This window comes from Chenopodium album, chromosome 20 (assembly GCF_948465745.1).
Source record: "Chenopodium album chromosome 20, dcCheAlbu1.1, whole genome shotgun sequence".
Classification (NCBI taxonomy): domain Eukaryota; kingdom Viridiplantae; phylum Streptophyta; class Magnoliopsida; order Caryophyllales; family Amaranthaceae; genus Chenopodium; species Chenopodium album.
In genome coordinates, this window is record NC_137853.1 from 3,274,573 (window position 1) to 3,290,101 (window position 15,529).

Below are 15,529 nucleotides of genomic sequence, written 5' to 3' on the forward strand. Positions count from 1 at the left end.
GCATTTACACCGTGAAACTGTTAGACTGTTAGTATGTTTAATGCTTCATATATAAAATTGATTATAATTAAGCGTTTGTCATGTATAGCCGTTGGCATTTTGCACAACTAATAAAATATTTCTGCATAAATTCCAACCTCATGTTTATACATTATTAATATACGAAATTACAAATGAAGTAATAACATAAAGAATAATTCATTAATTCTCAACTATACTAAAAAAGTTGGTGAATGAGTATATGTTACATAATAAAATAATTCATTAAGATATTAAACTACAAAGAAATGAAGCAAAATCTCGAGCTAATCAAAGAAGCCAACTAAAAAATAATTATATAAAGCTTATAGCTAATGAACGAAAATGAGCAATAACATAATAATTCCGGCATACTGATTTCTACTCAACCATCACATGGTTAGTTTCCCACTTTAAGAAACAAAATAATGCCAAGGAGAAAAGTGGAGGTTGAATCAAATTATTGAATTTTTTTTGTGCATGAATGAAATTATTATTAATTTGTACTTTCCAACCTTTTCCGTTATTTATTTCCCCATAGTTTTCCATGGGAAGTTTCTGTCTATTTTTATTTCCTGATATTTTCTGTTTTGCACATAATTTCACCAAATTTTTGACCCTATTTTGTTCACTTTAATTTTCACTTATTTAGGCCCTTTACTGTTCACTTTATTTCTACTTATTTCAGGGTTGATAAGTTCAAATAAGGGTTAATAAGTACAGATAAGATAAAAACTGAAAAAATAAGTTCAAATAAGTTGTGATAAGGGTTAATCAGGGCTACCAAGTTTAATTTATAACTAAAATAAGTTCTAATTAGGGCTAATAAGTTCATATTAGTTTAGATCAGGTGAATAGAATACACCTTTAAAAGGTAATAAGTTCGGATAAGTTTAGTTAAATTTAGATCACTTCAGTTTAAGAAAATAAGTTCTTACGGCCTTGTTCACTTCACTTTAAAGAAGTAATATAAAGTAAAAATAATTTCAGTTCAGTAAAAGTAAATTTAGTTCGGTAAAAATAATTTTAGTTCAATAAAATTCAGTAACTTAAAAGAAGAAATATAATAGAAAATCAGTAAAATATAATTTTAGTTCAATAAAATTAATTTCAGTTCATTAAAAATAATTTAAGTTCAGCAAAAATAATTTCAATTTAGTAAAAATAATTTCAGTTCAGCAAAAATAAGGTGAAGTGAACGGACCCCTTATACTGTCTTTTTTTTCAAAGTTGTCTCAAATTAGTTTTTTTTTTCTTTATTTTTTTTTTTTTGTAAGAATTAGTAATGTTATTAATTTTTTTTTTTTTGAGAGGAATGTTATTATATTAATACATTAAGGTTTTTTCTTTTTAGGAGTACTATTTTTATTTTTTTTTAACAAAGCATTATTATATGTGGCTGGCCACACGGTGTTATTATTCATTATGAGGGTTACTTCGTTAGTGTTACACTTGTAGGAGTTACTTGCTCAATTTTACAGGGGTTACCTGGTCAGTATTACAGGGTTTACCGGATCAGTGTTATAGGGGTTACTTTATCGTTTGACAAGTAGCCACATAGCGTGGTTAGCCATACACAAGATGCATTGATTTTATTTAAACTAGCGCCACTTCATAATTTATTCTTGTTATCTAATCTCAATTCATTTGTTACAATATTTTGAAACAAAATAATACTATTTTTTGACACTGAAAACAGAATAATACTCGTATATAGATGAAACCCCTACTACTATTACTCTAAAAAAGAAAAAATGTTATACATTTAGGATATGTTCATATTTACTTAATTTCAGTTCAATTCAGTTCAGCTAAGCTCCAATCAGTTCAGTTCAGTCCAGCTCAGCTCCAATCAGTTCAGTTCAATTCAGCTCCTAATTTTCTTCTCTCATAAAATATTCATTTCAACTTAGTTCAATTCAGTTCAGTTCCTAATTTTCTTCTCTCATAAAATATTAATTTCAGCTTAGTTCAATTCAGTTCAGCTCCAATCAGTTCAGCTCAGCTCTGTAAATGTGAACAGACCCTTATACATAACCTTTATAGGCTTTTAACAACATATCTTGAGCTAGAAATAAGGAAAATAAAAATATAACATTAATTACACTAATTCACGCATATTTTATCATATATTCTTAAATTAATATGGAGTATGAAATACTATCAAATTAATATAAATATCAAGAAAATGTTTATTCTTAGGCCCTGTTTGATTCACCTTAATTTTGCTGAACTGAAATTATTTTTACTGAACTGAACTTATTTTTACTGAACTGAAATTATTTTTACTGAAATTAAATTATTTTTACTGAACTGAAATTATTTTTACTGATTTTCTATTATAATTATTCTCTAAGAAAACTGAATTTTACTGAACTGAACTTATTTTTACTGAACTGAAATTATTTTTACTGAACTGAAATTAATTTTACTGAACTGATATTATTTTACTGAACTGATATTATTTTTACTTTATATTATTTTTTTAAGGTGAAAAGAACAGGCTACATATATCTTTACTTTGATTCAACTATCAAAATTAAAGAAAAAAAAGTCAATTGTCTTCATAAAACAATAAATATAGTCGTAATTAAATTTAACCAACCACAAATTAATGAACGGTGGAGAAAAAATAAATTCCAAGTCGGTGAATCTTGGTGACAGAAAATCATGAATTACATCACCACCCGTTAATTTCCCATGATAGAAAATTAAAAGACCTACATTTTCTTCCACTGATTTCTTCTGTCAGTGAGTCACAGCTATGAGCACTTTAAACTTAACTTACTCCGATTATAATGAACCAAAATAAGCAACGTGGCATTTGTAAGGAGCTATTCAGTGCTACGCTGGTACAGCATATTACTGTACACGTGGTTTGGTGATGAATCAGGGTTTATGACGTACGGGCAGATACCTGCTCTGCCCGTGATTCTAGGGCAGAGCCTCCGCGTTACCAAACAATTGCCTCGCTTCTCGTGCCTCACTGCCCACTCTCTTTCCTTCCTCTTTGGACAAATCATTTTGCGCTTCACTATATTTTTGCCTTCCTTTTCGCTTTTTCTTCTTTTTTTAAAAATGTTATTTTTAGTATTATTAATTATTTTTTATTTTTTGAACACAATAATGTATGAGTAGTGGTTATGCGGCTTAATACGTTTCACAAAATAACACCCTTGGAAATCTCTTAATTATAAACTATTATTACAAGAATTTTTGGTTTGAGTTATGTTGTACAAATTGAATAACAATTTTTTAAATGTTGTACGGCGTAATGTTTAACTAATTTGTTTTGTCCAATGGAATTTCGAAATTTATTACTCCGTATGAACCAATGGAATTTCATAAATATTTTTTTTATGTTAAATTTTGTGAATGTTCTGTTTTCACAAATTATATTGTACGAAATGTATCATACAAAATTGTTAAGGTGGTTGCAAAGGATGACAATTATGAAATTCTTAAATATGGAGGTTATAATCAAGATATTAGAAATAGCCAAAAAGTTATATAGTATAGGTTATAGAATATGACATTCTTAAATGGGAAGTAGAAAAATAATCATAGACTAAGGGCCTGTTCATATTAGAAATAGCCAATCAGTTCAGTTCAGTTCAGCTTCAATCAGTTCAGTTCAGTTAAGCTCTTAATTTTCCTCTCTCATAAAATATTCATTTCAGTTCAATTGAGTTCAGTTCAGTTCAGTTCAGCTTAATTCAGTAAATATGAACGGGCCCTAAATAGTAAGTACTCTACAAATCGAAGAAAGGTGAAATTTATAATTCAATAGTTAGGGTGTTTATATTGTCAATTTAATGTTGTAAAGTCATACACAGTGTTACCTAATCAATCTATTATTAACATGAATAACATCTTAAGGACATGTATAATTACAAAGTGTCAATTGACCTAAATTTTAGTCAAATGTACCGTCTTGACTCATAAGTCAACGACTATTTAATGTGCCATTTCAAGCAATTTAACATTTTGTTGTAAGTTAATTCAACTATTTATAACAAAGTCACATCATGGTAATTTAGGTATATAATACAGTACATAAACATTTCGTTTTGCTATTGCACAAAGTAATATTCTCCATTACCCTTTTACTTATATAGTGAAATAAAAGGTTGCTTATTAATACACTGATAGAAAGACTTTTTTAATGAGTAATTTTCTTAACCCAAGGTGTAAGGTTATATAGGCCATTCAAAAAGTGTAACATTAGTAAATTACAGTCGGAGTAAAATTATGTATACGGTGGCCAGTTGGCTACTAATTATGGAGCAAAGTTGATAAAAGCCAATAGGAAGAAAAAAGGACGTTGATTTGGGAACATGAATTTTCTACTAGAAGTATTGACCGGGGTAATCAAAAATAGAAGGGTGAAAAAGTAAGGCCCACGTTATGATGAAGAGGAAAGGGTGGGGCCCAATAGAATCGGAGGGTCCCACACCAAGTGGAGGGAAAACGACAAAAGAATCTGGCAAAAAGTGAGGGTGCTTATGACGTAACCAGTGTTTTGTACTGTGCCCAGTAAAGGGAGTATGAAAAAGAAAAAGGTTAACGGAGTTTGAGGAAAATTATTTATTTTCTCCTGTTATTTATGATCAACAATCTGGGTCATTGTGAGAGTTACACGTATTTTTTGGGTGCCTGATTGGGTTGTGTTTTATGTGTACGTGTATTTATGTGACGTTACTTCACGCGCTTTCGTATGTTAATGTCTTTGATATTATTCGTATTGTATGAAGTATTACCAGTACTTTGTATTGCGTATATTATACAGTATGATATACTCGGATCGGGTGTAGAATTGGGCATGGGTTAGGCACGTGCAAAGCATGAGCCCTGACTAAGCCCAAGATGTAAATTGCCTTGGACGGAAGCAGGGTGCTATAATCTTGGCACGATGATGACTGATGAAGTGATGAGCCATGAGTTGTGTGCATGGACATGATTCTTAAAATTTCTTCCAACTTAGATTTACTGAAAAATAAAATGTATGCATGGATTGTGTGAATATTCATAAAATGATATAAAGAGCGATTTGACTAGTATCTATAGGGATATTAATATATTATATATTGTTATAAAACATGAAGAATGGAATATCTAAAAATATGAACAAACTTTACAATGAGGCATATTTTTAAGAGAATTACATTTCTAAATACGAAACTTTGATTACAAGTTACTCTAATTTTTTGGTTACAATTAAAATCTAAATATACTTTGGGTATAATCCCATATCCAATTGACTTGCTTTAAATTGAGGAAAAAGGAGCAGTGAAGTGGTGACACTCCTATGTCTTGAAGAATTGATTTGAGGTTCAATTCATGTCTACATTACGGAAAATTAATTAAGAAGGAAAAATTATGTTCAACATATACTTCATAAATGGTATTTTATGCATTTTTCGTGTTTAGTTTCATACAATAGAGCATACAACAATAAGAACGAATAATCCATAGGGGAAAAAGCATTTATATTCAACAAAGATTAAAACTTTGCAAGTAAGATATACATGGAAAATTTTATTTTTTTTTTGGAAAATTTTACTTGTACCGACATGCATAAATGGATAAACTTATAATTACTTGTATTTTTTGATGGTACATTAGAGGTGCAACCAATATTTTTACAGCTCATCATAGTATCATGCTATACCTTGAGATTACAATGTGAAATTTTTCACCAATATCTCCGTATATAAGCGAAAAAGAAAAAAAGTAAGGCGTGCTCCGTACAATTGAAAATGTAAAAGAAAATTGAAAAATCGCGTGTAGAACACGAAGTTGAAAAAGAGAAAGGGGGAAATCAAAGTAGTTGTCGTTTTCTCCGTCCGCTCAAGTGACGTTAAGAAAAGCGTTAAGAGTCGTGAGTAGGTCCCACTGTGGCTCCCCACCCCTCCCCTTTCAATTGAAAGCAAACAGAAAACTCAAGCATATACACACAGTCACACACCCACCCTGTTTCCATATTCCCCAAAACACCCTCACTCAAACCCCTTATTCTCATAAACATCCAAGGGCAAATCAGTCATTTCTCACCCCACATCGCAACAAACAGCCAATGGATTCAGTAGCACGGGATTCCATGCACCCGCTCGTGGTTTATACTTTCTCTCTCCTCCTCCTCCAACTTCATTTTCCATTTCAATTAATTTAAATTTAATTTAGTTTAATTAATTTAATAAGAAAAATTTGATTAGTTTCTCTTTCCACCAAACCACTCTTTATAACCTCCCTTATTTCACCCCCATTCTCTCCCTTACCCCATCACCCAACTCTCTCTCACTTTCTCTCTCCTCTCAAACCAAATAAAATCCAAAATTCTCCATTAAAATGGAATCATCATCATCAACGATGAGAAGGCCTTGTTTCAGAGCAGAAGACGATGGTTTAGCTTCTATTGCTGGATTCTCCGGTACTACTCAAAATCATATCATAAATAATAATGGGTTTCCTTTTAACAACAACAATAATCATCAGAATCTGAATCAGAATCAAGCTTTCTTATGCTACAATGGCGGAAATGGTGCTGGTATTATGATGAGAAGAAGAAGTAGTCTTAGAAATATTACTTCTCTTTCATCTTCTTCCCCGGTTTCTTCTCCTAGATCCGGTCGTCTTTTTGATGCGAGATTTGAAGAGCTTCACTCCCCTCATTTCCTCGAATCTTGCTTCCTCTGCAAAAAACCCCTCGGCGGAAACCGCGATATCTTCATGTACAGGTCAGTCTATAACCTCCCCAGATCCACCTTTCGTTCTCCTGCGTCTGTCTATCGGTGTTATTAATACATACGCCGTCTTAAGGACTAACTATCTGAACAAAACATTACTTGTATTAATAACACCGATAGACGAATCATGATAGTTAGTCCTTAAGACGGCATATATATATAAATTACTAATTTAATTTGTAGATATTGAATTTGTTTTGGGTATGATTATTGATTTGTGTTGGGATTTTATTGTTGTTATTACAGAGGGGATACGCCATTTTGCAGCGAAGAGTGTAGACAAGAACAAATTGATATAGACGAAGCGAAAGAGAAGAACAGAAAAGTGAAGGCGTTGCGAAACAAGAAAGAATCGTCTAAATCGAATTCGACAACATCTTCATCTTCTACCCCTAGTAAAAACCCAAACTACCCTTTTCGCACCGGTACCGTTGCGGCAGCCTAATTTTCACTTAATTTCCCTAATTAATGTTCTTAATTAGGGAAAAATATAAGAACTTGTTACATAGTAAATCTAAAGAAAATAGGTTTTTTTTTTGGGTTTTTTTTTTTAAAGGGTGATCTTGAAGAAAGATCTATTTTGGGGAGAAGTATGTAAACTGACTTTACAGTCAAAGGAGAGAGAAAGTGAGGAATCAGAGGGGAAGGAGAGAAAACAGAGCTCATGAGAGTGTTATGCAAGGAGTATAACAAAGATGATGAAATCAGAGTGATGTGCATATGGAATTATGGATGGGTGTATTTTAGATGAAAAATTACTCTATGAATGGCTCTTTTTTTTTTTTTTGGTTGAATTATAATCCAAAAAAGGGGTTGGAAAAAAGAAAAATAATTTTTGGCTACTTTGGTTGTAATTTTTCCTTAGTTTTTGATATAATACTTACTAATCTATGAAAATTAGATGCATATTACTGTGACAAAAATAATCAAATTTTTGTTCTTGATTTTCTTGAAATTTTCAATTATTTATTTTTGTCTTGGTTCTTTGTTGTTATTACTGTGAGTCTATGATACATGACAAAGTAAGGTCCATTATTGGAGAAAATTGACAGATTATTCTTGAACTTGTATGAACAAGTAATGAACTTTCTTTTTATTCATGTTTTTGTAAACAAAATTATTTTATTTCACTGTAATTTTGATTCTCAAAAAAAAAAAAAAAAAAAAAAAAAAAGAGAGAAAGAGAGATTCTATATGTCAATTTTTAGAAAAGATTCGGGACTTTAAAAAGTTAAAATTGTACTACACTACAAATATTTCTAAATATGCCGTACTGTATTCGGCACCTTGATTTGTTAATTGAAAATTTGATTTGTAAATTTGATTTGTAGTATTATTGATTATGAATTTAATTATGAATCTAATGTTTGTAAACGGCATAAATAATACGGAGAACGAAGTAATTTCAATTATAATGACTTGTTTAATAAATTTAGCTAGATATTTATTTAAAGTCAAAACTAGACTTTAAGTTTGAGTGTCTTTTGCATAAAGCAAAGTAGAAATGGACCATGATTATTACTCCATGGATTATTATTTATCTTTTCTTAGATGTATTGTCACTGTTAGTTCTTTATGATAGTAATGGCCATAAAAGAAGGTTTCAAAGCAAAAGAGATGACAAGTTCAGACACAGAAAGCAAACTATTGAGAGGAGACTGCCAACAAAAAGAATTGATCTTTCACATCTTTAATTAACCTTTGCTAGGCTGCTGGCCTATATGGTCTTTCTTTCACCTTGGTCTGCTTCGAGCAAAGGCTCGGTGGACCAAGCAAAGATCCCTCCATTTCGACCACTTCTATAAAGGGGAGGGGGGCATGGAGAATTACTCGAATTAGTGGTTTGGCCGGTTCAAGTCAATTTCAACTTAAGCATTATTTTTACTTTTACGTTTTAACTCACAAGTTTAACATATGGATAAGTTTCAACGTACTAGTATTTGAAAGTATCACGAAGTACTCCGTAATTTTTAAAGTAAGTTTCCATGAAATTATACAAGTACTTCGTACTCGATTATGAAATGAAGATAGCCTTAGGTTGGAAGAGGTATTAGGTGGTCAATGATTGAAGTACTAGCAGCTAGCAGTAGAACAATTAAGGCAGATAAATACTGTGAAATGTAGCAAGTAGAAGCTGCGAGATTCAAAGATCTAGCTACTACGGAGTACAATTTACTGCAAAGTTTGATATTAAAGGAGATCTCCTTATTTGGGGGTTTTTCCAAAATAGTAGTTTTATGACAAATTTATTTATAGTTGGTAGCGTTATATTTATGCAATTGGTTCAAATATTGGCCACTTTCTTGGTCATCCTTATAGTGGACCACAATTACCATTACAATTTTGGACCACTTTTGTGGCGTGTTTATAGTAGTTAACCATCCATGTCTAGAAAAGGATTTACTCCGTAAAAATTGATGAAAGTAAATTGTAAATTGTAATTTTTGTTTTTTTTTTTTTTGAAAATAATAATAATAATAATGCTTGGTCAATGAAAAGACCAAAATAGAGTACGGAGTATTAGATGATCTAGTGTATAAGTGTATTAGTGTGAGTGACATTTTGTTTGTTACTCCAATTGAAATTAGGGGTTTATTGTCATTGATTACAACCATTTATTAATAATTATTACGGAGTAAAATTATATATTTAAAATTTTATTTGATGGTACACCTTGAAAATTATAGTACGTATTATATATTGATGTCTATACTTTGAATGATTTCATAAAATATTCTCCTTAGTAAAATTCTATGTAGAGTTGCATGACTCATTTTAATATATGAATTACAAAGTTTATAACATAAAATATTACTTTAAAGGGTTCAATTATCGTATTCCATATATATTAAAACTTCTCTTAGATTTCTTTGATGCAATGATAGTTTGATAGGATGAATTGAACATAGTTTGAGTGTTAGGCATTGTTTAGTTCACCTTATTTTTACTTATTTCAGAAAAAATAAGTTCAGATCAAATCGGATCAGAAAAAATAAGTTCGGATCAGATAATCGTTTTATGTGCAGTTTTATATCGCTAAATATCTCTAATTTCATAATGAAAAAATTCTGAAAATCACATATTAATAAAGTACTCATTATTACGAATCTAACAAGACACCACTTGATATATTTTTTCCGTATAGATTATCGTATATTTAAGGTCAAAGTTTGGTCAGATTTGACCTTCAGATCAGATCAGACAAGATCACATCAGATAAGCAAATATAAGCGAACTAAACAAGGCCTTAATCTTACATTAACATACACCGGCCACACATCATCTTAAATTAAAATACACTCAAATACGGAGTACTGTACATATGATTACTCCGTATTTACGGTGTCTTAATGTGAATGATTTTCTTGTCTTAGAATCATAGTGTCAGTCCTAATTCCCTCAAAGTTCCACTTTTTTTACAGAGAAAATCTCTCAAGCCCCTTTGCCACTTTATTAAAAGCCTCAAAAGTAATTAAAACCCATTAAAGCCATCATACAAGTGCTCATCAACCTTTACTATAATTAAAGTAGTTGTCATGAAAGTTCCAAGAAGAGAGATTCGAGGAGAATCCTTTTAAACTGTCCACTACTAGAGTACAAGACAAGTGTAATGCACAATCTCATTAGAGAATAGCAATGTTTCATTCAAGTTTTTAATTAGTTTTTGATACTCATTTTTTACTCTATAAGGTTGCTAAAAGATTTTGATTTTGATAAGATAAATTACAAGCACTACACATGTATTTTAAACCACATTGTAACACATATATTAATATTATTTTAAGGAAAATATCATAAAATTTGGCATAAAAAAAATAAATTAGCTACAACTCTACAAGTTCAAATGATCATTGCAATCTTAGGAATTGCAAAATAAAGAAGGTTAATGTTGTTATATACTCTGCATTAAACTTATTGTATATCAAATGTCAATCGGTGTTAGTGTTATTATTTGATTAATACTTAACAAATCTACTGTTACCTCTTCAATTTAACATGGAGTCTTTTTAGTAATACCTTTTAAAGAAAAATAAGATTAAAATCTAGCCACAAAATTAAAAATTAGCAACAAGTTTAACACTCCTAGATCATTATACACTTAAAAGTTGGTTAAATGAAAGGTGAAATGAAAAGCAAAAGAAAAGGAGGAAACCTTTTTCTTTAGAAAAATCATACTAGTAGATTGGGCATTTTAATACTATGAAGTATTAATAAGTGTGGGGATTGAGCTGGAACAAGCTCAGCTGTGGGGCCCACTTAACGTTAATGGTTGTCTACAATAAGAGGGATGTCAATTATATGTGGTCATGTGGGACTTATGTCTATATCATGAGGTGTTTCTATGATCAATGACCATGACTCACCCTTTTGGTAATTCCATGAACAAACAAAGGGACAACAACCTTGCTTGGAAGGTTTCTTGATCCATGCCCATCAAAATTTAATTCAATTAGTGAGGGGAGAGAACGAATTGAAGGAACATTGGAGTAATTTCTGTATATGGGCAAGCCTCCAATAAGGGAATGAAAGTGGTCGTGTTATTCAATTGTTTTCTTGTGCACGATTCAATGGATGTGGGAGAGAATTTGAAGAGAGGGGTTGAGGGATGGAGAGGTTGGAATTGTTTCACGTACACACGCTAAGGCACACATGAGTATATGATGGAATCGACTGGTTACACTGCTTTAATATGTTGCATTAACAATAGTGTGCAATTAATAGAGTATAGAAGTCACTTATTTAGTGGAATGATTGTTGAATGGAATTTTATATTCATGATGATATATAATTAATAGGCCACGTTCAATAAAATACGGAGTGTTTTAGATTGGAGGTATAAATTGGAGAAGTATTGTTCATAAATATGCTGTATAAAAAAAATGGTTGAGATGAGCACACTAGTTTGAAGGCTTTCAACCACTTTACGTGATATGGATTGGGTTAAAATATATATTAGTATAAAATACTACTCGTACTTAACAAACCATAGAAAAATTAATACCCGGATAAAAAAGTTTCCATTGATATGTTAATGAGGGATATTGTTTGTCCATGCAGTCTATCTATTAGTTACAACTCTTATGAGTAATAACTTTATTCAACATTCTTTAAGAAAAAAAGAGAAAAAAAAAACTCTTGCTAGTTCCCCCATACTCAAATAACTTTTTACATGCTTCTAATGATGAAAGTATAAGGTTTGTCTACTCAAACACATTTAAATTATAGTATAGCCAAAAGTGTATTTTTTCTTGTAGTTTTAAAGAGGATTGTGTTAGTACTTAAATTTTACGGGTGTTTGTTTAGGAGGGTAGGAATGAAATCAATCAACTTGCTAGTTTACCACATTTTTTCTTGTAGAATACTTTATTTGTCCCACTAAAATTATCTCATACCATTTAGAATTCTTTTTAAAGAGTTGGTTCACCTGAAATTATGTCAGGATTTTTTTTTTTGGTCTTTCTATAGTTATATACTTCATATATTTTATGAGCTGCCAAAGGAAAAAGTATATTGCCAAACAAATTTGAGTAAAGTCCTTACGATATTCGTTTTAGATGTATGACACGATTCTATTAGAACTAACTTGCTGAAAAATAACTACATATTTTCAGAATACTTTTTATTGGTGCTTTGTATGGTAATTGATCATCAAAGTCATACTCATATAGCAAAAACATAATTTTAAATTGATGTCTTGTATCACAATGTTGGATCATATCGTATAACTAGGTTAAAATCCCGTGCAATGCACGGTTGTTAAATATTTTTGACAATAATATTACAAAATACAAAATATATCAAAAATATTCATAAATATTTTAATTGGGTATATATGGAATATGATTCTTAAATTTGAAAGAAAATATATGAGGTAAAAAAAATTTATAAAAAAAAGTGAAAAGGCGGGAAAAATTTTCACAATGTAATGACAAGTGTCATGGGAGAATTTGCTTTTAGTAGTATAGGTTAGTAGATTCGAAAAACTGTGTACAATTTTTTTTCTAAAAAAAAAAGGCAAGAAGAAAGAAACATTAGGAACATATATTGATATATTTACCCCGTATTAATTTTGAGGGGACCGTAAAACTGTGTACATTGTACAATGGATTTTGGCCCTCTATGTTTATACTGAGGATTGAAGCTGAAGCCATCTAAATAATTGACGGGCCCCATCTCAAGAAATAATGTTGGGCCTACTTTGAAAATTAGATGGACTGTTAGTTCATTATTTAGGCATCTTGTTGAAAGTCGATTTTAGTGGTCTTTGCCATATGCTCTAGACAAACTTCCCATGCCCCTTTTCTCCTTAAAAACAGAGAAGTATATGACTATTTCATAAGTCATTCTAACTAACATTAATACTTCGTATTCTTCATTTTTATGCCAATGCTAGTATTATGCTACAATCTCTTTAGGTTAGAAATTACTCCCTCCGTATTTTTACAAATGAAACGATTCTCTTGTGCATGTATGAAAGTGTAAAATTTTCACCAATAACATCTTTAGTTATCAATAAGTAAAACTATAACAACTGAATATAAATAATCTATTTATTGAGACGATTCCAACAGATACACACAAAACTATATTTTGTCTTATGTATAAATCAGTTATATTAATCAAAGTGGATTAAGTGAATAGTGCAAAAAGTCAAAATATTTCACTAAAAAAAAAAAAGAACGGAATATATATCAGTATATGTCTAATCATAAGTCATCTAACTAACATGAATCCAAACTATAATTTTATGCCAATGATAATGCTACAATCTATGAGAGTGAGGAATAACTCAAGTGATTAGAGCTTCCCTTACGGTTTCAGGAAATCTTGGGATCGATTCTCACTCCTGCCTGTGGCTCTCTAGACACCAAAAAATAAAGCTACAATCTCTTTATGTTACTCTCATATTTGGGCTTATGGATTGGTAGTCCATGTACACCTGAAAGGGCAAGTCGGACCAGCCCATCACCCACAACATCACTAGCCAGAAGCACGTGCCATTCATAAATTTTTATGATAGACACGTGCAATTCTTAAATGCAAAGTACACTTAGCAGAATTTCCCCGTCTTTACCTCCAAAAAATGCGCCACGTGTCAACTACCTTGCAGGTGAAAACTCTTTCTGTATTCCTCTTCTTCTCACTGAAATATCTACTCCTCTTTCTTTAAAAAAGAAAAAAGCAAATCTCCTTTATTTTTTTTCTCTCTATATCTAGAAACTGTCATACTTGTCCTCTAATCCTCGAATCTCTCTCCATTTTCTCTCTCCTCCTCCTCCTAGATTTTTGGCGGTTTCATCATTTCTGCACTTTAGGTGTTCGACGAATTGCTTCAATGAAACTAATCCAATTTTTATCTCTATGATTTCTTTTGTGTTTCGATTATTTTGTTTGTTTGTTTTTGGATGATATATTTTGATTGCAGTTTGATCGAAGAAGAAGAAGATGTTAGAGGATCAAGTTGCGTATTTGCTGCAGAGGTATTTAGGCAATTATGTTAGAGGTCTTAATAAAGACGCTCTCAAAATTAGCGTCTGGCAAGGTAATCATCAATTTATTCCTTTTTTTGTGAATTTTTTGATCAAATTTGCGTTACTTGTTGCTTAATTTTAGTATATACTATGAATGTTTATTGAATTTTGTTGTATAGGATAAACTGATTTGTGTTTTGACTGTTAAATTGAACTTATTAGTTTATGTGATGCTGGACATTGGACAAGACTGTAAACTATTAGTGTAAGGAGGATTATAAAATTTTGATTAGATTACAATGTGGAGGACTGGTTAGTGGTGGCAGTTGCAAATTTGGCTGGAAGTTTCGTTTAGACTAGTGGCGGATTCAGTAATTGTAAAACGTTGTGTCTGAATTGTGGTTAGATAAAGCTTAAATCATTCTTTAGTTTTTTCTTGTGATTGCTGATGTAAATTGTTTATGCTGTTATTACACGGAGAATAGTAGTACGGATTATCTTCAGCTTTCAGTGTGGAGGTAGTGGTGACGGACTTAGGATCTTCAATGCAGTGTCTGAAGTGCGGTTAAAAAAACCTTAGCCATACTTATATGGGGTGTATGGCTTATCTACGGTAATAGCCATAGAAACTATGATTGTGAGACTAAGCAAATGTATGAACCATATATTTGAACTTTTAGTATATACTGAAGTCAGCCATTTTACAAAATTTATGCTATGCTTAGTATCATGTAAACATGAACGAGTCTTTGCTCCTTCTGCTGGGGGGATATTACTTGATTTTGAATGACTTAAGGGTAGAAATCAATCGGGCACTAGCATGAGATTATGTTCTTTTATGAATTTTTGGTCAGTGTTCTAAGGCAAAAATGGAAATGGATGGTCGAATGTATACATTGTATTGGAATTGGCTGATTCATCAAGATCAACCTTGAACAATAGTAACATACTCTCTTTGCATTGTACGTAGAAATTATTTATGTTTGAAATTATAAGTCTTATAGAGTTAGTGATGGAGCTAATGAGCTATGGTCATTTGAAGTTGAGTTGTGCTGCAACATATTAGGGCTTTCGCATCATATTAAAATTTTCGTTTTGCTACATAACTTAAGGAAATTTCCCAATAAAACTATTACAAAGTAATTTTTTGGAAGGGACTTATAATGTTTTGCTTAGTCAGGATTGGAATGGTACTTGCAAATAAATCTCCAAATAACTTTCTTTTTATACTTTGAAACAATATTTGTTACTCTTTCATCGAAAAAGTTTGAACATCATGTTTTTCACCCAAAT

The 15,529-nt window shown here is 31.1% G+C and overlaps 2 protein-coding genes across 2 annotated transcripts in view; both read left to right on the forward strand.

The window, feature by feature from the left end:
* Window positions 1–6,271: 6,271 nt before the first annotated feature.
* On the forward strand, window positions 6,272–7,670 carry LOC145597942 (FCS-Like Zinc finger 2-like). Its single transcript, XM_081654225.1, has 2 exons — window positions 6,272–6,755; window positions 7,011–7,670. Exons 1-2 carry the CDS (start codon window positions 6,367–6,369, stop codon window positions 7,207–7,209), a joined length of 588 nt encoding a protein of 195 aa, XP_081510351.1. The 5' UTR covers window positions 6,272–6,366; the 3' UTR covers window positions 7,210–7,670.
* A 6,301-nt stretch (window positions 7,671–13,971) lies between these two features.
* The window catches only part of LOC145597967 (uncharacterized), a 45,400-nt gene continuing 43,842 nt past the window's right edge, over window positions 13,972–15,529 (forward strand). The window contains exon 1 of the mRNA XM_081654247.1: window positions 13,972–14,307. Within this exon, the coding sequence (XP_081510373.1) occupies window positions 14,211–14,307 (97 nt within the window). The 5' untranslated portion in view covers window positions 13,972–14,210. The remainder of the gene's footprint in view (window positions 14,308–15,529) is intronic.